At 42.9% G+C, this 25,569-nt stretch overlaps 1 protein-coding gene across 1 annotated transcript in view; it reads left to right on the top strand.

The window, feature by feature from the left end:
- Positions 1 to 347: 347 nt before the first annotated feature.
- The window catches only part of GALNT1 (polypeptide N-acetylgalactosaminyltransferase 1), a 59,504-nt gene continuing 34,282 nt past the window's right edge, over positions 348 to 25,569 (top strand). The window contains exons 1-3 of the mRNA XM_083583089.1: positions 348 to 1,068; positions 18,484 to 18,708; positions 24,041 to 24,215. Coding sequence (XP_083439215.1) covers positions 18,570 to 18,708; positions 24,041 to 24,215 — 314 coding nt within the window. The 5' untranslated portion in view covers positions 348 to 1,068; positions 18,484 to 18,569. The remainder of the gene's footprint in view (positions 1,069 to 18,483; positions 18,709 to 24,040; positions 24,216 to 25,569) is intronic.

The raw sequence follows: 25,569 nt of genomic DNA, 5'->3' as shown, positions 1-25,569 counted from the left end.
CAGCTCCCTCTTCTTCCAGATGGAAAGACGACTTCAGTCCTGGGGGATCACGCCCAGTGCCCACATTATGCACGTTTTCGATGTGCAGCGAACAACGGGGAAAAACACAAATCGGGGGAAGGAGGCAGGCAAGTCCCATCCATTTTGCAACAGCATCCGTCTCCCCGCCCCGACCCACAGCGCGGAATGAACTTCGAGCTCTGCAATTTCAGGTTTCTGTGCAGTCTCTTTGATGGACGGATGGATGGATTGATTGGCGTGGCGCGCCCCGCCCCCTCGCTCCCCGCCGCCCAATCCCCTCTCCTCGCCTCCCTTCACTCCAAAGCGAGGGAGGGCGGCGGCACGTGACGCCGACATCCGGGTCACCTGCAGGCGGAAACAAGACCACCCATAGCCAACCGTGGCTTCCTTCTCCTTTTCCTTGACGGGGGAGTGGGAGGAGTCAGGTGTTACTGGGTGGGGCCGGCGAGCGAGCCTGACGTGCGCGCGCGCGCCGACCGCGACTGCGTTCTGAGAAGTCGGGGTGCACGCCCGGCCGCGCGCGCGCGCGCTTGCGCTTTGAGGTGGGACCGTTGAACGCCTCAGCCCGCTCGAGGGGAGGAGGACGACGACGACGAGGAGGAGGAAGTCGCCGCTGCCGCCGCCGCCGGCCGTGAAGACTCAGCGCGGCTGAGGGAGATGCCGAGCGGGCTGCGCGGCTGAGGGCGTCGGCGGTGGCCGGCTGAGCGAGCGAGGGAGCGACCTCCATCTCCCCCTCCGTCTCCGGCGAGGCGCGGAGTCCCAGCGGCCGCCTCCCGCCGTCGCGGCGGCGCCGTCCTCGTCTCGGCGGCGAAGGGGGCTGCTCGCGTTTCCTGAGGGGACGGACTCGGCCCGTGCCGAGCTGGCGGCGGCGCCTTCCCCTCCGCCGCCAGGGGGGCTCCGTTGGCGGGAGAGCGGCGGCGGCGGCGGCGTCTCCTCAGCCCGCTTCCCGAAGACGCTGGCGGCAACGGCCGGCGGCCGCCAAGGGCTACTCGAAGACGGGGGGCGTTCGCTGCTTCCCCCTCCCCCTCCGAGGCCAGCTCGATGGAGGTGGGTCTCTTCCGTAGCGCTGCTCTCTCTCTCTTTCCCTCCCTCCCTCCTTAGAAAAAAGGAAGAGGGAACCCAAACCCAGCCTGGGAAAGGGCAGGTTCACACGTACGGCGTGCCCGCGTCGCTTGCGGGCTTCGCAGGAGTTCCAAACGCGTCGTCTGCACGCGTCGTCTTAACACGGCCTGGCGGAAACTTTTCGCCTCTCCCGAATGGCTCGAGTAGTTGCGGCTCCTAACGCGTTTGTTTCATTTCATTTTTAACGGATTACCCTCTCATTTGTCGCCGGCGCTTAGATCTCTTATCACTGAGGAGCGAGTTTAACAGGGCAGGTCGAGAGGTGGCTGGACCATCGACATTGGCTAGGGTGAGATCTGAACCCATCCCCCGCCCCGCCAAGTCAGGGCTGGGGCATCGCCCTTTACAGCATTGACTGCGAATGGGTGGATTTGCCCAAGTTGGTGCACCTGAAACAAGTATGGCAGTATTCAGCGGTGCTTACTTAGAAGAAAGCATGTGTAGCGTCACGGCCTTACTCTCCTCCAGCAATAGGGTCTCTCTCCCCTGCCCACAAAACGGGTGTTTGGCTTTCTGGCTGTTGCTGGACCCCAACCCCAAGCCAGCCCCCCTAATTATAATTTTTTGCATAATTTTCCTTCTGCCCTTTTCCCAAGTGTAAGGGTTATTTTGTTGCCTGAAACTGAGTCAAAATTGTAAACCCACAAACATGGTTTAAAAATTCTTGCTTCAGCATTAAGGCATCAGTTCCTGCCTTCATCTGCTATTTATCCATCACCCCATAATGGTCCCACTGCTGCAGGGCTGGCCCTGTGTGAGAGTGTGGGCCACCCATATGCCCTTTTCTTCTTTCCTTTACTAAACGTTATTCGTTTTAGCTGTCCTGTGCTGTGCTGTCCTCTTTGCAAGTGTTTGAAGCAAGTGAATTTGACTATCTTTGCTTGGACAGTTTGATACAAAATATGGCATAATAATTGCCACTATTCATCCTATAATTGTACCGCTTGGCACTGCTGTCTCAAAGTTTGCTTGTTTTACATAGCTGTGGAGGAAATTAATGATCCTGAAGCAGGCTGTGCCGCTGGCTATTTTAAAATGGTGTGTTCCTGTTCTCTTTAAAAAGAAACAAGTTTCTCTTTCACTGTAAGATTGACTACTAAATATGCCCAATTTCTTCTTGCTGGCTTGATTACCCCTCCATTTCAAACATATTAAAAGTTTGAGTGAAACACATAAAGGCAGCTGCCTAAACAGGAAGCCCTCTTCAAAACTCTTTTGAGGTAGGAAAAAGGTGACCCAGAAAAGCTTCTCTAGGCTGTGCTGGGGATAGTAAGATAATGTATTTTACTATGTATCTAAGGAACTTCAGATAATTAGAAATGTTTCCATGACCAAAGAGTATAATGGCCTTTGTTTACAGCAAGTAGAAGGATTTTCTTTTTTTTAGGGAGGGATGGGGAAATGGACATGTTTGGGGAAACAATACCATCATGCTGCTAGCATTATGTTTGCAACTAGTTTTTGAGAATTTTTGTACAATTTTGCAATCTTGGTAGCAGACTTGACAGACCTTAATAATTTCTCTCTCTCTCTCTCTCTCTCTCTCTCTGTGTGTGTGTGTGTGTGTGTGTGTGTGTATATATATATATATATATATATATATATATATATATGTAAACTTAGGAAATGGTTTGTTCTTCTAATATTAAAGCGATATTTTCATAAAATGTTATTTGGGGGAGAGAATACTTTCATTCACCAGTGCTGGTTTATTCAGTCTTTCAGTGCTGCTTTGTGTGTTTTGATGATTGAAGGCACATGTGTCTTTAATTGGTACATCATAGATAAACCTGTAAAGAGGATATAGAGAGTGGATTTCTGGTCTTTGTTTTGGTAAGTGATGTGCGTCCCATTTTCCTTTCTAGGACCTGGGTGTCTCTTCATGCAGGTACTAGACAGTAAATGTGACAGAGCTTGTTTTCTTTGGTCAAGTGGAAAGGTGGGAGCTAGATGGCTAGCTCAGGGGAGATACCAGGTGCTCATGAAATTAGGTTCCCTGCAAAAGTTTGATGCTTGTGTGCCCATGATTTTTTAGTTACAGATAGGTAGCCGTGTTGGTCTGCCATAGTCAAAACAAAAATTTTTTTTCCTTCCAGTAGCACCTTAAAGACCAACTAAGTTAGTTCTTGGTATGAGCTTTCGTGTGCATGCACACTTCTTCAGATACACTGAAACAGAAGTTGCCAGATCCTTCTATATAGTGAGAAGGTGGGGAGGGGTATTACTCAGAAGGGTGGTGGGAATGGGTGATTGGCAGATAGCTGTGATGAGCCTGTTGACGACTCTTAACGACTGCAATAGGTCTTACAGGAAAAAGCAAGGGGTGAGAAGGTGAAAAATGGCTTTGTCATGTATAATGAGATAAGAATCCAATGTCTTTGTTCAGACCAGGTCTCTCCATGGTTTTAAGTTTGGTAATGAGTTGCAATTCAGCAGCTTCTCTTTCCAGTCTATTTCTGAAATTCCTTTGTAGTAATACAGCTACTTTGAGATCTTGTATAGAATGTCCTGGGAGATTGAAGTGTTCTCCTACTGGTTTCTCTGTCTTGTGATTCTTGATGTCCGATTTATGTCCGTTTATTCTTTGGCGTAAGGTTTGGCCTGTTTGTCCAATATAGAGAGCTGAAGGACACTGTTGGCATTTGATGGCATATACAATGTTAGACGATGAGCAATTAAATAGTCCCGAGATGGTATGTGTGATGTTGTTGGGGCCAGTAATGGTGTTGTCCGGGTGTATGTGGCAGCAAAGTTGGCATCTGGGTTTATTGCAGGCTCTGGTGCCAGTGTCCGTGTTACGTCTGGTTGTAGTATTATTGTGGGTTAGGAGTTGTTTAAGATTGGGTGGCTGTCTGTAGGCAATGAAAGGTCTTCCTCCCAGAGCTTGAGAAAGAGAACTGTCATTGTCCAGGAGAGGTTGTAGATCTCTGATGATGCGTTGTACTGTTTTAACTTGGGAGCTGTATGTGATGACTAGAGGTGTTCTGTTATTTTCTTTTTTGGGTCTTTTTTAGTGAGGGAGAAGAGAAAGTTGGAGAACTCTGTTTTGCTTCAGGTTAGTGGTAGGTAGCATTGTGCCTCCATATGTTGTTGGACTACAACTCCCATCATCTCTGCCCATCGGGTACCCATGAGTGTTGACTTTCAAAAAAATGGGTGCTTTTCATAGTTATGCTGTTATGTTTGGTATTTTAAGGATATTAATACATTAAGTGTTGAGTACTGTACTCCAGTCATTTCCTGAAGGAGTACAGTTTCTCATTAATAGTGATCTCAAAAGTACAGCATTGGGATACCTTTATTCAGTTTAGTGTGCAAGAGTATGCTTTGCTCGGTGTGTGCATCTGTGTGTACTAGTAGCAGTACAGTAGCTGTATACTGAAAGGTTTGTTTAGTCCTTTGTTTCCTTTGTGCCGTGTGAAATTAAATGAATAAATAACTGGAAAAAGGCTTGTGTGGAAGCAACTTTTGCAGTATTTTAATAAATCATTCCCATTTTGCAAAATGGTGGCAGCATATCCCCAAGAATCCTGGAAAGATTATTATTAAATTGTGTGACATTGGCAGATGCATGTCTGCTGTACCTGGCAACAAACATGTGAATGATAACACACTGCAGGTTAACCTTTATAAAATTAGTTTGTTAACAATGTCTGCTAAGCTCAAATACCATGTGTTAATTTTGTCAACTGCCATATCTGAGCTTATATATATTTGAGAAGTAGAACAGTGTATGTACTTAAGTGTTCTTGTTACCAAGGTTATAATAAAGATGTGGACTAGGAATTTCCATCCAAGCACTTTACTACAATAGGTGACTCAATAGTAGTAGTTTGTACTTTCAAAAAGAAAGTGAATGCTTGGTGCATGCTGCATATAGTATAATGCATGCTTGTTCCATATGGTATAAATTAGGCACACATTACCTTCCCCCTTCCCAATAAAAGTCTTGTTTGTTCAGATTACATTTTGACTATTCATTTATTGTGATCTATCTTTTGAGAGAGTCTCTGAATACATTGTTAATGATTACTGTGATATTGAAATTAGTTATAGTAATAATAATTTAATTATTTATACCCCGCCCATCTGGCTGGGTTTTCCCAGCCACTCTTGGTGGCTTCCAGCAGAATATAAAAGCATAATAAAACATCAAATGATAAAAACTTCCTGATACAGGGCTGCTTTCAGATGTCTTGTTCTTTATCATCTGAGGGGAGGGTGTTGCTGCCGAGAAGGCCCTCTACCTGGTTCCCTGTAACTTCACTTCTCACCGTGAGGGAGCCATCAGAAATCCCTTGGGAAGTGGACTCAGTGTCTGGGCTGAATGATGGGGGTATACCTTCAGGTATACAGGGTCAAGGCCATTTAAGGCTTTAAGTGTCACTCTGAATTGTGCTTGGAAACATACTGGGAGCGAGTCTAGATGATGTTATATGGTCTTGACAACCACTCTCGGTCAACGGTGTAGCTGCCGCATTCTGGATTAGTTGTAGTTTCCGAGTCACTTTCAAAGTAGAGCACATTGCAGTAGTTCAAGTGGGAGATAACTAGAGCATATACCACTCTGGTGAGACAGGGCACCGGCAGGTAGGGTCTCAGCCAACATGCCAGATGGGGCTGGTAGATAGCTGCCCTGGACACAGAATTGACCTGTGCCTCCATGGGCAGCTGTGAGTCCAAAATGACTCCCAGGCTGCTCTCCTGGTCCTACAATGGCACAGTTACCCCATTCAGGACCATGGTGTCCCCCACACCACCCATTGAACATAGGGGGAGATAGTTAGAACTTTTGTATCTTTTAAAAAGAAGCTTGAATCTCTCCCTTCACCTGAATCATCTTTCATCTGTTGCTAGATTCTGCCCCTTTTGTAGGTGAGATGATCCTTTTTACCTAGATTCAGTCTGAGTTGAGATTGGAAAGGCTTGCAGATCAGAGAAAAACATGCAGAGCAGAGCTGAATATTTTCAATTTCTTCAATGCAATTCCTACTTCAGACTTGCCATTTAGAACTTCAGAAGGCATGTACCCTGGTAACTTCTGGGTCAGATTACTGCAACCTGTTCTGCATTGGACTGCCTCTGGGGGACTGTTCAGAAACTCCATATCTGAACATGTATCCAGTTTTGAGCCAATCACATGGACTGCCAATTCATTTTTGATTGCAGTTAAGAATTTTGACATAGGAAGCCTTGCATGGTTCCCATGTGAACTCTCCTGGACCTAGAGATCAACATCCAAGGCCCTTTTGTGTGCCTCTTCCAAAATAAATTTGGAGGGTGGCAACAAGAGAACAAGTCTTCTATTTCATACGTAGCTGCCCAATTTGGAATGCTGTCCCCATAATGCCAATCAGTGTTAGAAACTGGGAGAGGAATGCTAGGAGCCATGTGGCTCCTTGGACCTAGGTTGTGGGCGCCAAAACAAAATGTCAAGGTTTCTTTTTCTTTTGCTGCCCTGCTGCCAGGCAGACCGGGGGGGGGGGGGGAATGCTGCTGGGCAATCAGGTAGTCTGCAGGGAGGTGTGGCAGCAAAAGATGTGTCTTTTGCTACCGTGCTACCCTGCAAAACACCTGATTCACCTGGCAGTGTGGTAGCAATTTAGATTTTTATGTTTTCGCTGCTTGGTGAATCAGGGTCTGCAGGGTAGCGTGGCAGCAAAAGACGCATCTTTTTTGCTGCTGCTGTGCCTGGCAAACCAGCTGAATGCAGCCAGGCAGGTGGTGATGCTAGGTGCCAAGGGTGGTGCCTGGACATTTCCAGTCACAAAAGGCCAATTGCATTTTGCGACTGATGCCTGGCGCCAATCAGTGTCCTTGCTGGGAAGTGGTAGAGCAGGCATCTTTCCCTACTGGGAACAGGCACCCACAACCAATGTAGAATTGGAGCCCAGCCTCTCATGTAGCAGCTGATGTAACAAGTGACACCAGCTGTTTGACTAGGTTGGCATGGTTTAGGAGAAATGGCATTGCTGGCCAAATTGGATCCCTGCTTTTGCACAGCAGAATTGTTTCTGGCAGCGTTTGTTGGTTAGCAAGTTTTAAAAGTAGGGCCAGGGGAAGCAGGGGAACCTAATTCACGAGGAAACAGAACTTGACTAGTCCTTGCAGCATGAAAGCATCTGTCACTTTGACAAAGTTAAAAGCCAGTGAAAAAACAATAGGTTCTGGAGAGTTAGTAGTGTTAAACACACCCCATTATATTCAGATTTCTTAATTTTGCATATAAGGCAGAGAACTTTTAGGCCTGATAGAGGAGGCAAAGCTGCCTCAGCAGATTTAATGAAGTTAGCCTGCAGGGAAACTTAGATGTTTCAGCGTATCTTTTGTCATCTCTCAGCAATGTTTCACAGCTCCACCTGTACAAATGTAAAGATGCCAGACTCTCACACGCTCCTGGCTTCCAAATGTCAGAAATTAGACTAGCAAAGTGATGAATGACAGGGAGGGGTTAGTTGAATAAGAGTGCTTAAGGTTGGAAATTTGGAAGTCATAGCCAGTGGATCATCCCAGTTACTCAGAAAGTTTTCTGAACAAATTTTTAAAATGCTGTGTATTCCCAGTTTAAGGCAGAAGGTTCTTAAGGAGGGGTGGGAGGCTGACTATCAAGTATTCAAAGAACTCTCTAGGGATAACTCTCATTCCTCTATAATCTTAAGGGTCATTACCCAAGAAGAAATCTTGCATGTTAGAAGAAATCTTTTAGGAACCAAGGTCCTTGTTAATACATTTATATACTTAATTTGACATCCTAAAAGGGCTTTCAAATGATGGATGGCTGTGGAGATAACATCTTTAAGAGAAAATTGTTAAAATTATGGATTGGGACTGAAACCTTAGATTGTAAATACTAAAGGTAAAGAACCCCTGGATAGTTAAGTCTGGTCAAATTCGATTATGGGGTGTGGCATTCATCTCTGCTTTCAAGCTGAGGGAGCCGGCATTTGTCTGCAGACAGTTTTTCCGGGGCATGTGGGCAGCATGTCTAAACCACTTCCGGGGCACGGAACACTGTGACGAGTGCCAGAGCGCATTGAAGTGCCGTTTACCTGCCTGCCACAGGTATATCTACAGCATATTTGCAGCAGTGTATCTACTCATGCTGGTATGCTTTTGAACTACTAGGTTGGCAGGAGCTGGGACAAAGCAGCAGAAATTCACCCCATTGCATGGATTCAATTTTTTTTTACCCTTTTACTTTAAATACTATTAGGGTTTTAGTTGAGTCTATGGGGATCTGCATCAGTAGATAAAGGAAAAAGAGGCATAGCTTCCTGAGGAAACTGCTTAATTGATCTAGACAGAAGTTACAATGTATCCAGTTTGACAGGAATTTGTATAGTCGTACCTCGGAAATTGAGCAGAATCCGTTCCGGAAGTCTGTTCGACTTTCAAAATGTTTGGGAACCAAGGTGTGGGTTCCAGTTGGTTGCAGGAATATCCTACAGCCTATCGGAAGCAGCGTCGGATGTTCAGGTTCCAAAGAACATTCACAAACTGGAACACTCACTTCCAGGTTTGCGGCGTTTGGGAGCCAAAATGTTCAACTTGCAAGGTGTTCGGGATCCAAGGTACGACTATAGTTGCATTGATATTGCTAAGTGAGGAGCTGTACAGAATGCTGCTCAGCCATTAAATTATTATTAGAAGGCTAGCTAGTACTCAGCTTTTTGGATTTTATTTAAATTTGCCTAGACCAAGCCCCGTCATAATCATTAGAATTAAGAACATCAGATTTGATAGTGGTAATGTTAAAACATTAAAATCAATAATATGATCTTTATGAGATAAAGTCAATAAGTTTTTTTCTAATCTGGGATCATGGAATTGATATCTTTATCCATAATTTTAGGTTTTTTAATGTTTTGTTTAAGTTCTACTTTGCTTAGTATCATTAATTACAGAATCCCGATTCCTAACATCAAATGCCACCCCCACTTCCTAGAGATTAAAATTAAATTAAGTGGCTGTTGATTAGATGAAGCTTTTCTGAGATATATATATATATATATATGTGTATGTGTATATATATATATATATATATATACATACACACACACACACACACATTATAATTGCATTAACTTTCAGTCTGCCACCAGTCCTCAAAAAATCCCCAGGTGACTCCAAAATTTATATTGGGCTTGAACCACTGTTTGGCCTCTCGCTTTTCTCATGCAGAAGGGGCTCATTCTCACAGCATATTGCTTTTCTAGGTTTTCTCAAGGTTTGGGTTTTGATGCAGCAGGTGGGCACAGGAAGGGAGAAAAAGTTCTATAAAAAAGCTCCCATCTTCCACTCTGCATTTTCACATCTATTTTCAGCTGTCGCCACCCCCCCCCCCCAGTCTGCTGCTACTGCTTCAGTGCTTTTTTAAAGTTGAAAATGTTTTTCAATCCAAGATCCCAGACAATTGTGTCAATGTCACAGAGGGCAAACGAACACTTCACTCTAAAGGAGAAAATGCATCCTTGTTACCCAGGCAACTGAGCCATTGCTTCCCTGCACAGCAAGACTTTTTTTCCTGTTTCAGTTGGTTGTAGGAGCAGAATGGGAGTGCACATGGTTTGCATGTCCACATTCTGCACTTACATTCATGATATAAAATTCATTATACTTTAAAGAGCTCTAGCATTCAATCACTGATGAAAAATGGAGTTTACAAATGTCTGACTTGGAGATGGAAAGCCTGTCAACTTTCTGATGTTGTTGAACTATAACTCACAACTCGTGGAGAGCCACAGCTTGTCCATCTCTGTTATAACTCATATAGTCATATTAATTGGCTGCTAAAACAATTAACAGTTTGCAATGAAATAGAGCTTTTATACTCTGGCTTTGGTCCAGAGTATAATGACTCTCAATTCCATTCTCCACCCCTTTTCCTCAGTTTATCTTTAGTTTTGTTTCTTATCTGATTGTAAGTTACAGGCTGGATTTTTAGGAGAGGCCAAAGACTGTTCTCAGCTGTTATATATGAATTTAAAGAATTTTTTATCCTGCTCTTTAGCCAAAAATATGCTCCCAGGCAGCTTACAAATGAAAATAAGGCAGCCTTGTTCTAACACATACAGTCTAAAAGACACAGCACAAAGGGTTTGGAACGGAGAAGGAAATCAGACAGCATTCTTATTTATAAGGTTCTTGTAATGTCAACTGGAATAGAATAAACACAATAAAAAAATTCCTTCCAGTAGCACCTTAGAGACTAACCTTAGAGATGCGGGTGGCACCGTGGTCTAAACCACAGAGCCTAGGGCTTGCCGATCAGAAGGTCGGCGGTTCGAATCCCCGTGACAGGGTGAGCTCCAGTTGCTCGTTCCCTGCTCCTGCCAACCTAGCAGTTCGAAAGCACGTCAGAGTGCAAGTAGATAAATAGGTACCGCTCTGGCGGGAAGGTAAACGGCGTTTCCGTGTGCTGCTCTGGTTCGCCAGAAGCGGCTTAGTCATGCTGGCCACATCACCCGGGAGCTGTACGACAGCTCCCTTGGCCAGTAAAGCGAGATTAGCACCGCAACCCCAGAGTCGTCCGTGATTGGACCTAACGGTCAGGGGTCCTTTTACCTTTTTAAGGTGCTACTGGAAGGATTTTTTTTATTTTGTTTCTACTATGGCAGACAAACACAGCTACCTACCTGTAACTGGAATAGAATCATTGCTGGCTTCCGGTCAGCGCCAGCAACTGTAATGGCGGATTTCCTCCGATCTCCGGAGGAAATCTGCTTCGTGGAGTTAGGGTTCTACCGCTACGGCGAAGCGGGGACCCGAAAAAAATCACAGGCGGGGAAGCCTGTGAACTGAAGGCTCGGCGGGCTCCATTTGCGTCCCCCCCCGCTGCAAAGGAGCCTTTTTAAAGGCTCCGGAACAGATCGGGGGTGAGCGGCGCGGAGCTGAGAGCTGTCTACCCGTCTCCGCGAAGCGAAGCCGCATGCCATGGTTGGAGAGCGCTGACTTCTTCCTTTGAACATTTGGACTAAAAGTAACAACCCGTGAGTAATACGGAAATTGGATATTAAAAATCTCCTTTGTGATTCGGCACGAGCGGGGAAGGCGCAAAGAGGAAGTCCGTCTCCCCCTTTTGTAAACATTTTAAAGCAAGGACTAGATAACTAAGGTTGAAAAGAACATCTTCTTCGTGAGAAGTTAAAAGTAATCAAAAGTTGCTGGTCTTTCAGTACAGTATTGCTGATGGAGGGGCTTAATTCTCTCTTTCCCTAGACAAATAGAACAGATTATATAATAAGGGTTATGTTTCTTTCTAATAAAGTATGCTAGCTTTGAACTTTTTCCTAATGAATTAGAGTTCATTTATACTATTATAATGGGATAATTGACAGGGTGGGAGCAAACCAGCAGAAGGTATCTCTGAATGCATAGTATTTAGTATAGTGGCACTATAAAAGGCAGCATCTCTCTGGTGCCTTTACCTCTCTCATCTGAATCGCTTTGCATTTATTGCAACTCATATTACTGCAGAACTGTCAGCTGTGTCTCTCACATCAGTATCAAATGGAATACATAACAGCTTCAAGCCTTCTGGCTTTAACTTCTGTAAGTTTGCATGGTACAAAGTTGCCCTGTCTCCATGAGAGGTTTTTGTGTCTGAAATCAGAACATTTCATAGGTCATTTGTGATTAAAAGTTAGAAGAGAATCCTCTTCTTTTGTCACTGTACTGTAGGAATATAAACTCAAACCTCCTGGATCAGTTAAGTTATATTTAGTTGAGTACTCTGTTTTTACAGTGGCTAAGTGGATGCATCCCAGAAGTGAACAATCAAGATAGGAATGCAACAGCCTTCTCTCACTTATTCCTCAGCAACCACAAAAGACATGATACATCTGATCCTGGGGGTTGTCTATGGTTATCATGACTCGTAGCCATTGAAAGCCTTATCCTTCATAAATTTGTTCCGGCCCCCATTCTAAGCCTGTGTTAGTTACTGGTCATCACCCTATCTTGTGATAATGAATTTCTTAGTTTTAACTGGGTTCTCTGTGGAAAGGTTTTCTTTTTTTCTGTCCTGAATTTCCCCCCATTCTATTTCTTGGAAAGAATCCAGGTTGGAGTATTGTGAGAGAAGAGAGAATTCATTCCTGTACATTTTCTCTGCACCATGCATATATTCATACACCTCTGTCTTCTTGCATCTGCTAGCAGTGCCCTTCTGAATTAATATAAGAACACCCCTGCTGGATCAGAAGAGTCCTGCATTTTGTTCTCCCACTGGCCAACCTAGCACTTAATTGTTTGCCATCCATAACAATGTTACTCTGAGCCAGGGGTCGGCAACCTAAGGCCCATGGGCCGGAAGCGGCCCACAGAGTCCATTTAACCGGCCCATGAGCTGCCCTGAACCAGCGCAGCACGGGGACTCTCTTCCGCGGCACCGGAAATCGCTTCTGCGCATGCCCAGACACCCAAAGTCGCGTCTGCGCATGTCTGCGGTGCCAGAAATCGCTTCTGCACATGCCCGGAAGCCGAAAATTGCTTCTGTGCAGGCAGGATTTTCAGCGTCTGGGCATGCACAGAAGCGATTTCCGGTGCCGCGGACATGTGCAGACGTAACTTCCGGCGTTGTGCTGCACCAGTCTGGCCCATGGAGGATCTCCGCAGGAGTGATCCGGTCCATGCCCGGTAAGCCTTGCCGACCCCTGCACCATAATACCTATGACTCGTGGTAATATTTCCATTATGGCTAGTGGTCATATCTTCTATGAATTTGTCTAATACCATCCAAGCTGGTGACCGTCATTATTTCTTGTAACAAATTTGATATTGCTGTGTGAAGAAAATAATTAGTTTCTCTTTCCTGATATACTCATTGATCAGCTTCATTGGATGATCCCAGGTTCTGGTTTTGGAGAAGAAAAAAGCTCTTTTTCTTTCACTTTTGCCACATAGAATCCAACTCTATGTTGGAAGGGACCCCGAGAATCATCTAGTCTAACCCCCTGCACATGCATATTTTATACACTGGTCATGCCTCTCCTTGTATTTTCTCCCTGTACTGTACTAACAAAACCTAAGCGTGGCATTTGCACATATGGGAGTTGCTCCAGCCCCCTAAATCTTAGCTGATTTCTTGTGCTGATTTTTAATTCCAATTTCTAAGGAGTTCTTTTATTCTTATAGATATTTTCCCCAAGTTTGTTTTTTACATCCTTTACTGTAGAAATGCACATTTGAATTGAGCTTCTATTATTTTGAATTTGAATAACCCCCAAGGGTTCTGAAGAACTCTGACCCTCTTCACTTTCCCTTTCAACTTTCTTCTTACCAGTCACATTGGTTTTTGAAGTGTTTCTTATTTTGAGGTTATCTGTGGGGCCTTGTATTGCCATCTGCAGTGATTTTGTGGATGTGTCTACCCATTCTGAGATGCCTATTTTGACTGACTTCTTGCCCTCTTTGAAGCACAAATCAATCCTTCTGCAGTCACAGTTTTTGTGATGAAAAGTAATACATTATTTGCTATTTGGTCAGGTAGGGACAGGAATCAGAATTGTAGAGTTGGGACACGGTGAAGGTAATTTAGTCCAACTCTCTGTAATGCAGGAAACATTTGCCTAATGTGGGACTCGAACCCACAACACTGAGATTAACAGTAAAACAGTGCAGACCAGGGATAGGGAACCTTAAACCCAGGGGCAAAATGCGATTCTCCAGGTCTTTCTAACCATGCCTGCTTCACACCCTCCTTGAGTGCACTTGCATGTTCTTGAACTGTGATGATACTTCTGGCATGCCTGGATGAATAGGTGTTTAAGTACTCATTGAAGCCTCTGACCGAGCATAGCTTACTATTCATTGGTAAGAATTGCATCTGTTGCTCTGCCCATTGCTGGCATGCGATCTCTAGAAGGCTGCCCATGAGGATAGATAAGTGAGTTGACTTTGCATAAGACAGGTTCATGTGTTCATTACCTATATGGCCATTTATGGGTTGATGGGCTGATGTTTCATTCACATTTTTAGAATATTTATTTTCATGTTCTGTAGTGAAGATGATGTTAAAGATACAGTGTTAAGGTTCAATATTCTGTTAGATTTTGCTACATGATTGATTCTTAAGGACAGATAAAGCTTTCCTATTCCCCTTCTGCTGGTGTGGTTAAAGGAAACATGTTTTGTTGCCCATAGACAGTTTTTCGGCCTTCCAGTCAGTACCTTTGCATGCGTAGTTTGAGTACAATGTGCATCAGGATTCATATCCAGAAAAACTGTCTAAATAGTTTCCCCCTGGCAGAATTTTTCCTATAAGGAGTAATGCAAGCTAATATGAGGGTGCTGTGCCTATTTTTTCTAGACTGCCAGTTTTGTGTCAGGAATGCTTTTTGAATGCAATAAAATGCTTGAAGACTTCAGTAAGTGAAAGGGGCTACTTAACTGTTTTCTGCTGTCTCTGATATTTTGGAGAAAGAATATTGAAAAGTGATGTTCTGGTATTCTATTCTATTTGTTTATACTGTACTGTCGTAGTTTTAAACCCTTTATTGCCACTGTATTTGAGTGACATGCAGTTTGGGTTAATTTTTCTTGTAATATCTGATCTTTTACCAAGACTGTTTCCTTCCAGTTAGTCATCAATAGAAAACCTGAAACAGTTCTGAGGAACTTAAAAGTAATTGAAGCTGCTTCAGTAAACTGTAAACTCAGTTCAATGCGCTTTTGTTTGCACTATAGTACATAAAGACCAGAAAATCTAGGTTACTGTACTGTAAACAACTTTGAACATGGAATTATGTGTAACAAAACTACTTCAATTGTCTATAATTTGGATTTAGGTAAAAGACTAGTGGCTTTGTTAAATACGATATGAACAATGATGTATTGCTAATAGGTACATAGTGGATTCCAACCAGAATCTGTACCCTGGAGTAATTTTATTTGGCATTTGGCAGTCCTGCCTAGCTTTATTCACGGTGTAGTAGAGAAGTTTCCCACTATCTTAATCAAAGAAAATGCATTTCAGAGAGCTGAATTTTTAGAAGCTCACAAAATAAGGGCTTGAATTGTGGTGGATGATATATATCTCATAGTACAGCAGTGGGGAACAGGATCCAGTTGGAGGACCAGATCCTGCATTCTCCCTACCCTCACTCCCAGCAGATCACTTTGACAGATCGGCAGATGACAATTTATTTTTTTAACATACCTTGAACTCAAGACACATTGCAAAAGATGAGTACAGTTGATCCAAGCAGGGCTTGAAGTCACCACTGATTGGCATTGACGTAAAGCCCTCCTTTTGGGCAGTCCCCAAAAAATGTCAGAGAGCAAGCATAAATACTTAGGCAACATCTCTTTCTGATAAGGGTCCCAGGCAGTTGAAGAAGCTTGCCCCTTGATGGTACCAACAATCTCTCCCATAGTAGCGCTAGCAACTATGCCACTCCAGGCTTGTTTTAATAATATGGTGCCTCAATAAATTTTAATTGGCCACGGCAGCAGCTAATTTCATAGTTACTAGTTTTGAAAAATATTAATTGAGTCACTTTAAAATGTCTTATTTTTCTTACCCTTCCTCAAATGGCTGTGGAAAGTGTACATAGTTCTCCCTACTCTGTCCTGTCATCATAAGCATGTGAGAGGAACAGGCTCAAGGTCTCGCAGTGAGCTTCATTGCTGAGTGGAGTTTTGATCTCTTATCACCACAGCCCATGTCAGTACCTCTTTGCTGTTCCATATTGTGTCTCACAGAAGGAGATAAGCTTTCATGTTAATGCTACTCAAAATGAGCTTGTAATTTGACTAGACTTATCTCAGCCTTGCCTTGAAATAAGATGCAAACACATGTATTTGAAATCAGTTTTGCACTGCTTTGCATTATCAATATACAATAGTATTTAACAGAATAAACAAAGACTTAAACGTCTCAGGACCACATAAACCATCTGGGACTCTGCGATTATCATCTTACTTCCTCCACGAGAGGTCCGGAGAGTGGCAACACAAGAGCACTCTTATTAGTTACTTTCTGCTAATGCTACTACACAGTTGGTCTTAAAGAAGTGGGTATATGATGGCAGCATAGGCTTTGGTTTAGGGTTGGCATTGGGGAAAGGGAGGTTCTTGTGCCTTTAAAATCTATTATCTCCACTATTAAGACCAGCAGGACTTCTCTTGAGAAGCATGAGGTTGTTGCAGGGTGAGTGATGGTGGAGAAAAACAAGGACTGTAGTCTCGATTTTGTGTTATGCGATGCCCCCCACAGCGCACACTCAAAGTTCAAAATGTGCTCATTGGTCCAGAATGGTGGCAACTCCTGCTGTACTTGATGAATTTTTTACTAAGGATTTCAAATTTAAGGATTTTCTAAAACTGTTCTACAAATTTATGTAAACTTCCTAAGGTTATTAAAAAAGCAGTAATTTTGAACAATACACTAAACACTAAAGCTTCAGCTCTTTGAAGCAACTGATGTTTGACCATAAGTGACAGAAGGAACTGATCATTAAGAGAATATGAAAATATCAGGGGGGAAAATTAATGAAACTCATTTATTTTGTCATGGTACATATTGTTCAGTTATGCTTAGTCATACTTCCCCTTAATTTCTGTTTTATAAATTATATGTTAATAATCTTGCAAAAGTCAATTCTTGTGACACCTCAGTTCTTATAACTATTCAGTTTTGGGAATTACTGTGGACACAGAGTTGAGACTTATGTTGCTGTCACTTTTAATACAGTGATTAGTAGCTTTTTATTCTGAAGGGTTGGTGATGATTCAGAACCAAAAATTCAAACTTATTTGTAGTAGTTGTGTTTGTATATCATATTAAACAGTAGTTAATGTTTACTACTCATGTCTCAATGTATGAACTATCAAAGCAGAATAATAGCCACCCTCATAGTTTCAATATTTCCAGATAAGGTATCTTTTGTTGGTGACACAGGGTCACACAGCTACATTAAGGCAGTTGTCATCCTTTGAAAAGGTAACCAAGGAAGGGAGTTTGTGTCTCCCCCCACTTCTCTCTGGGTAGGTGTCTAGGTGTCCTTGGATAAAGAGGTTGGTGGAGTTGAGTTGCCTTTGTGGAATTTGGTGATGTGATGGAGCAGAGTACTGTAGATTAAAATGAGTGGTTTTCTGTTTTGGGGTTTAAACCCTACTTTTCTTCCCCTGTAACCAGTTTGCCTTGTATGAAATGGGTGTTTTGTGACTTGCCATATGCACTGTAGTTGTCATTATGTAAACAGGCATATCACCTGGCAGTTATTTTGTTATAGCGCCCACAACACATGCTGAAAATTCCAAAAGTTCCAAGAGTCCCAGAAAAGTTTCAGACCCTGTCTTTATATAATCTGGGATCTGACCTTAATCTTCCATATAGGCATTTTCCCCAGCCTACATATGTCTAGTCATGCCTCTAACACTTTGTTTTAAATGCTAACTGAACATCATATGATGGAACAACCTTACAAAATGCTTTAAATATGAAAACAGATACAGTGGTACCTCGGGTTACAGATGCTTCAGGTTACAGACGCTTCAGGTTACAGACTCCGCTAACCCAGAAATAGTACCTCGGGTTAAGAACTTTGCTTCAGGATGAGAACAGAAATCGCGCAGCAACAGCGCGGCAGCAGCAGGAGGCCCCATTAGCTAAAGTGGTGCTTCAGGTTAAGAACACTTTCAGGTTAAGTACGGACCTCCAGAACGAATTAAGTTCTTAACCCGAGGTACCACTATATATTTTGTTAGTTCCTGGGGTTATTTGTTCAAGCGCCAGTTCTCGGTTTGGTAGAGATCACTGCTTTCAGGATGGATTTGTGTGTATAGCTTGCACACAGGGTTGCTGGGTAAATTACTTAATTGGAATAGTTTGCTTGGAGAAGTAGTTTGCTTCAGAACGTCTTTAATAGTTCTTCTGAGCTTCAGAAATTGATGGGGAAGTTAGGCCGTTCTCCCACATTTTTGTACGTGTGATGCAGAGAAGGCATTTTTAAACCATTCTCTTAGGTGTGGGGAAATGGAAGAGCTGGCTCATGCAGTAATGAAAACAATGCTATTGGATGCCCATCTTAGAGTACATAAGATCAAGTATTTTCCCCCTACATTTTTATTTGGAGCTACCATACTCTGGAAAGTATTAGGATAATGAGACACCAGATTTCAATTACAGCCCATTTTGCTTTGGGGAGGAGTTCTGCTGAGAATGGAATTGTCATTTTCGGTAAGATCTGGCTCACTAGAGTGCCTATGCTTGAGGCACCTCACATTGCCTAAGCATCTATTTAATAATCATACTTGCATTAAACTTGTCTGTTATATTTTGAGAAGGATACTTATTCCTCAGATCCTTTGTAACTCTTTTCTTTTTTTCCTCCATAGATGTGGAACATGATCTCTGAAATGGGATTAAAGCAGCGTCACTGACTTCAATATACACTTCATTTTTGTTTTTGACTTAAAGTGCCATGAGAAAATTTGCGTATTGTAAGGTGGTCCTTGCCACCTCACTGGTTTGGGTCCTTCTGGATATGTTTTTGTTACTTTACTTCAGCGAATGCAACAAATGTGATGAGAAAAAAGAGAGAGGCCTACCGCCTGGAGATGGTAAGTAATAATAGCATTTAGTGACCAGAGATTAAGTTTTCAAATACCACATAAAATAAGTGAAGTAATGGCCAGTTCAAGACTACAACAGATAGGAGGAATATGTGTTTGTTTTCTTCTTAAATTATCTGGACCAGAATTAGTGTGGTCCCCCCCCCCCCGCCCACTGCACAGTTGACCTTTTATGTGGCATCAGAGACTGTTTGCATTTCTTTCATTTCAAAAGCATTTTAACAGCTGGTTGAGAAACGCGTGCACAGAATTTGCTTGGATACACTGAACTAACATTTGATTGCTGGCTCTCAAAAAATGATTTCTTCTGTGGAATAATAGTGGGAGGGAGAGGAGGGCAGAATAAGCTATAGTCCCATCCAGCCCTATAATTTTATGTAGGTGGTGCAGAACCTTGGGGCCTGTTCAGCTCTACTTTGGCTGCATATGGCTCTTTCTTCCCCAGTAAACACCATCATCTCATTCTTTCCCCTATGGCACCACTGCCCTCCCACTCCATCTTCTGCCCTCCCTTGTGTTTCCTACATTTCATCTAAACTGCTTTGCTCTCTTCTAGACAGTAAACTTCAGGTGTAAACCCTCACTTACTTATTGTAAAAAAGCAGCTTTCATGGTTAAGACACTGGCCCAGTTCACCAGTATGGTTACTGTCTGAACTAGACAAATGTTGCAGACACTAATGTGGATCTTTTCTAAAGTTATTACATTATTTTAGTAGGAAGAAAGATATATCTGGATTTGTACAAATGGTTGGTAAGAAAAACCTGAAACATGACAAAGGTGTGTCACACAGCAGTGTCAATTGCACAATGGCTTGATGCAAATTGAGATGACTGGAAATTAATAGCTTTGAGAGTAATCTGAACACAGAATCAGACCCCTCAGGCCAGTAGACAATTCCTTCTTAATGGGATGGGTTTTTGGAAGACGCCTGTGTGGGAATTTGTTTTATGTCTGTAGATCAGTGCACGCTGATCAATGCAGCTGGATTATCACCTTGTTGTGGTGAGTGGGCTTAACGTTCCTATGACCCTTGTGAGTGAAGCTGTCAGGAGTCTCTACTCCCAGCAGGGTCACCCAAGGTGGTAAGGTCAAAGGGGAGGAGCTAGACAAAGAATGATCCAAGAAGTCATCAGTGGTAGAACAGGCAGAAGATAACAAGCAGTATGTTACAACGGCTGTGAAGATAGATGAAGGCTGCAGCAGATAAGAATCTACCGGTCGTTGTGATTCTCAGGCCATCGGAATAGAGCCTTACTGCGAAGGCTTTGTGTTGGTCACCGTGCACTGATTTACAAACATAAAACAAACTCACGTGCAGGTGTCTTCCAAAAACCCAACCCAACCCCCAAAAAGTCCCATTGTGATTGGCAAATGGTAACGGGGGCAGGACTGTGAAATCTGGAAGCCCGTAATCATGAACCAGCTCATGGGTGGTGGATACAGACTCAGTCGCTCTGACTCAAGTTGAGTAGCTCAGCAGCTGTATCCATGACTGAACAGTCCTATTTAGGATCCACTCTGCTCACCTGAAAAGGGGGAGGGACTAGAAAAGGTGCCCTAAACAGTCTGCCTCCCATTTCCCCCTGACTGGATTACCATGCCCAGTGGGGTCACCACCCAGGAGTCGTAAAAGACAATCGAAATTTGATCATGGAATATACGGACTTTGTTGGATAACAGATAATGAGTGTCTTGAATGCAGTACTGCCATCATATTGCCATCCTTGCAAGAGAGTTGCGACGTTTTAACATGGATATTGCAGTGCTTCAAGAAACTTGAAGAGCAGGAGAGGGACAAGGAAGAAAAAAGAAGCTACACATTCTTTTGGAAAGGTCTACCTGAACAAGAATGTCAAATACATAGAATAGGCTTTGCTATCAAAAACAATCTTGTGAAGCTCTTGTCAGAAGTCCCTACCGGCATTAATGAGCGACTTTCAATCCTTCGAATAAAACTTGCCAAAAACCATCAGGCTACTATTTTAAGCACGTATGCACCAACACTGGATGCCGATGAAGACATTAAAGAAAAAAAATATTCTCAGCTGGATACCATCCTATCAGAGATGCCTATGGAGGATAAAATTATCCTGGGTGATTTTAATGCAAGAATTGGGCGAGATTTTGATTTGTGGCCTGGGACTATTGGGAAAGCAGGAATTGGCAACAGTAATCAGAATGGAATTTTACTTTTACTTTTGACTATATGTGCTATATTGTTCTTTCGACAAAAAAATAAATGTAAAACATCATGGAGGCATCCTCGGTCGAACCACTTTAGACTATGTAATTGTCTGAGCTGAAGATTGCTGTGATGTGTTCCTTACCAGAGCTATGACGAGTGCTGACGACTGCTAGACAGATCTCTGATTAATGCATTCCACAATGGCTAAGCCTCAACGCGGGCTTCAAGGAAGGAACCAAGGTGCAAAATGAACACTCAAGCCGTCCAACATCTATTAAGTGGGATTGCTTCCAAACAACTCTTAAGGACCATCTGTTTTCAGAATTCCCTGATAACATTGAGGAACACTGAACCAAGCTAAAAACATCCATTATTGCAGCCTGTAAACAGACTATTGGATACCAAACTAAGAAACACCAAGACTGATTTGATGAGAATGATAGTGAGATTGAACACGTTATTGACAAGAAAAGGAAGCCCTTTCAGATCTGGCAAAGAGATAGAAACTGCACCACTAAGAAAAAAACCTATGCCAACGCTAAGGCTGAGGTTCAAAGGAGAACCAGAGAACTAAAGAACACCTGGTGGATTTAAAAAAGCTAAAGAGATCCAGCACTTAGCCAACACTCAGGATGCAGAGCTTCTTTAAAGCCACAAAGACCATCTATGGGCCAATAAATCATGGTATATGCCTCCTACATTCAACAGATGGTACCACACTTCTAAAAGATATAGAAGCTATTGCACTCCCCTGGAAAGCATCTCCTTTACTGCAACTCCCCAGTAGCTGCTGAGGTCCCCATACAAATTCTGCAAAAACAAATTAGAGATGAGCTTGCAGAATCTCCAAATCTGGGAGAGTTGTGCACAAATGAACCAAATGAAAAACAACAAAGCCAGCAGACCTGATGGGATACCTGCTGAAGTCTTCAAAGTGGGCAGAATGAACTTGCACAACAACTTCACAGCTCATCAAAAAAATCTGGGGGAGAGAGGAGATCTCAGCAGACCTGAGATGCCAAAATTCTCAACCTTTTAAAAAAAGGTGATAGAATGGATTGCGGAAACTATTAAGGCATCTCTTTATTAGCTGTGGCCAGCAAAATTCTTGCAAATCTCTTAGGAAACTATCTGAGGCTGCCCGTCCTGAATCCAAAAATGGTTTTCGACCTTCTAGAGGGACAGTCAGTGGACATGATTTTCATCGCTCAACAGCTTCAAGAAAAATGCAGAGAGCAAAACCAACCTCTGAATATGTTGTTTATTGACCTGGCTAAGGCCTTTGACACTGTAAACTGTAATGCCCTGTAGACTGTCCTGAAAATCAGCTGCCCAGATAAATTTGTGAACATCCTTCGGCTCCTCCATGATAATATAATGGCAACAATAGCAGATAACAGTGGCTCTCAAAGTGAACCATTCACAGGTGTTAAACAGGGTTGTGTTATCGCCCCAACGCTATTCATTATTTTCATTGCTATGATCCTACACTTTGTCGAAGGGAAACTCAACAAATCATATATTGAATAGAAAGCTCTTTAATCTGAGTGGGCTGAAAACAAAGAGTAATAATAATTATTATTATTATTTTTACTTATACCCCGCCCTCCTCAGCCAAGGCCGGGCTCAGAGCGGCTTACAAGCAATAATAAAAACAAGTTGAATGATTACAACTTAAAAACAAAATTAAAATACAGCATTAAAAGTAAGGTTACTGTAACTTCCGTCATACAATTGTACCTTGGTTTTTGAACAGCTTAGTTCTCAAATGTTTTGGCTCCTGAACACCACCAACCCGGAAGTGACTGTTTTGGATTGTGAGCTATTTTTGGAAGCCAAACTCTGACAGGGCTTCTGCAGCTTTCTGAGCTTCCTGCAGCCAATCAGAAGCTGTGCTTTGGTTTCCATGCTTTGGTTCGACTTGCAAGGTACGACTGTATAACTTCAATATGCTGATGACAATGTAGTGCGTGCACACTCAGAGGATGACCTCCAAACTATCCTAAGCAGAAGCTTACGAAAAGCTTGGCCTATCGTTCAGCATCCCAAAAACCAAAGTGCTGCACCAACAAACACAAAACAACCGCTCTGCAGTGCCACAAATCCAACTCAGTCGTGCAGTGTTGGAAAGTGTGGATCACTTCTCCTACCTGGACAGTTATTATGCTGAAATCCAGCATCACCTGAGCTCTGTGAGTGCAGCTTTCTCCTGATTGAAGTGCAGACGGGGACATTCGAAGGGAAACCAATATGCTTGCTTACAAAGCTATTCTACTACCAACCTTACCGTATGCTTGTGAAATATGGACCACTTATAAATGCCATCTCCAACTCCTTGAAAGATTCCATCAAAGGTGTCTTTGAAAATTTTTACATATCACTTGGGAAAACAGGTGAACAGATGCCAGTGTACCAGAAGAAGCAGAGATCACCATGTCCTTCAATGATTCTTCAACATCAACTTTGTTGGACTGGTCATGTTGTTTGGATGCCTGATTATCGTCTTCCAAAGCAACTATTTTATTCTGAACTTAAAAACAGAAAGCATAATGCTGATGGTCAACAAAAGAGGTTTAAAAGCTCTCTCAAGGCACATCTTAAAAAATGTAGTATAAACACAGACAGTTGGGAAACACAGGTCTGCAAGTGCTCGATGGAGAACAGCCTTTACCAAAGGTGTTGTGGACTTTGAAGACGCTCAAACTCAGGACGAAAGGGAGAAACGTGCTATGAGGAAGGCACATTTGGCAAACCCTCACCATGATCAACTCCCTCCTGGAAACCTATGTCCCCACTGTGGAAGGACGTGCGGATCCAGAGTTGGCCTCCACAGTCACCTACGGACATACATCGTTAAAACCATTTTCATGGAAGACAATCTTATTTGGTTACAAGTGATCGCCAAAGAAGAGGAGCTTCTTAACATTTATATATTGGCAGGCAAACTACTTGAGTATCTATTATGTTTCCATTTTGTTAATTTGCTTTGGCATTTTGTTTTCATCTGTTCATCTTCTCCAGTCATATACGTGTCATAATCAGTATGTTATAACTGGGGTTATACCAGTGTAAGTACAGATGTTAAGTTTAACATCTTTTAAATTCTTTTTTTAATACAAACATTTTTTTTAGTTCCAGAACTTGTACAAAAACCTCATGAAGGCCCTGGAGAAATGGGGAAACCTGTTGTCATTCCTAAAGAGGACCAAGAAAAAATGAAGGAAATGTTTAAAATTAACCAGTTTAATTTAATGGCAAGTGAAAGGATTGCACTCAATAGATCTTTACCTGATGTCAGATTAGAAGGGTAAGTGCATTTACAGTGCTATAAAGGTATATTTAGTTTAAAATGGACTCTTTTTGAATTATCTTATATAAACAGTGTTGGAAAGAGCAGCATTGAAAAAGAGTCTCAGAATTTGTTTATATATTGCACTTTCTGTATTCTTCAGTGTGAATGACACTTTAGCACCAAATCAGTATATGAAGTATCTTAACACTGGAGTATTTTCCAAATATGAAATTTTTGAGGGAAAATAAACACTTTTCCTTCACTCAGTCAGACAGGAGGAGGACTAGAAGAATTTAGATTAGCTTCCCACAAACCTGACTTGTTTTTGCAGGCAGACTAGAGATCGTGTTTGAAAACAAACAGGTTAGTTTCTAAAAAGTTAGATTAAAGTTTATGAAGCTGGTTTGTGAAGCTGATGAGAGTTTGAGGTTTAAACTATCTCAGATTTGCATGTAACAACATAGTATGTTTTTTGGTAAGTGAAACTAAACTTCACACAAGTCATAATCCTGGATATGTGAATGGAATAGGAGAAAGAGAAGAGCCCGAAGGAGCTGGTAGATAGCCACCCTGGACAAAGAATTAACCTGCGTCTGCATGGACAACTGTGAGTCCAAGATGACCCCAAGGCTACGTACCTGGTCCTTTAGGGGCACAGTTACCCCATTCAGGACCAGGGGGTCCCCCACACCTGCCCGCTCCCTGTCCCTCAGAAACAGTACTTCTGTCTTGTCGAGATGCAGCCTCAATACACTGACTGCCATCCATCCTACAACTACCTCCAGACACTCACACAGGATGTTCACTGGTTCCAATTTATATGAGAGGTAGAGCTGGGTATCATTCACATATTGGTGAACACCCAGCCAAATCCCCTCATGATCTCTCCCAGTGGTTTCATACAGATGTTGAAAAGCATGGGGAGGTGAGTGCCCAGGGGTCCGAACACTCATCTCTCAACACCACTTTCTGGATATGCCCAGAAGGAGCAGTACCACTGCATAACAGTGCTCCCAATTCCCAGCCCCCCTATATGGTCCAGAAGGATAACATGGCCAATGGTATCAAAAGCTGCTGAGAGATCTAGTAGAACCAGGAAACAGTTTTCACCTTTGTCCATGGCCTGCGAGAGATCACCACCCAGTGTGACCATGGTGGGGTCTGAGTCCAAATTGGAAGGGATCCAAATGGTCTGCATGCCTGGAATTGTTCACCGACCACCCACTCAATCACCTTGCCCAGGAATGGAAGATTTGAGACCGGGTGATAATTGGCCATAATGGCCGCCTCCAGTGATGGTTTTCTAAGAAGTGGTTCAATAACCACTTCCTTAGCTGGTCTGGGAATACCTTCTCACAGAGGGAAGCAT

Source organism: Podarcis filfolensis (genome assembly GCF_964270895.1).
Source record: "Podarcis filfolensis genome assembly, chromosome: 13".
NCBI lineage: Eukaryota > Metazoa > Chordata > Lepidosauria > Squamata > Lacertidae > Podarcis > Podarcis filfolensis.
The sequence above is the reverse complement of the archived record's forward strand: the minus strand, read 5'-3'. Positions and strand labels throughout refer to the sequence as shown.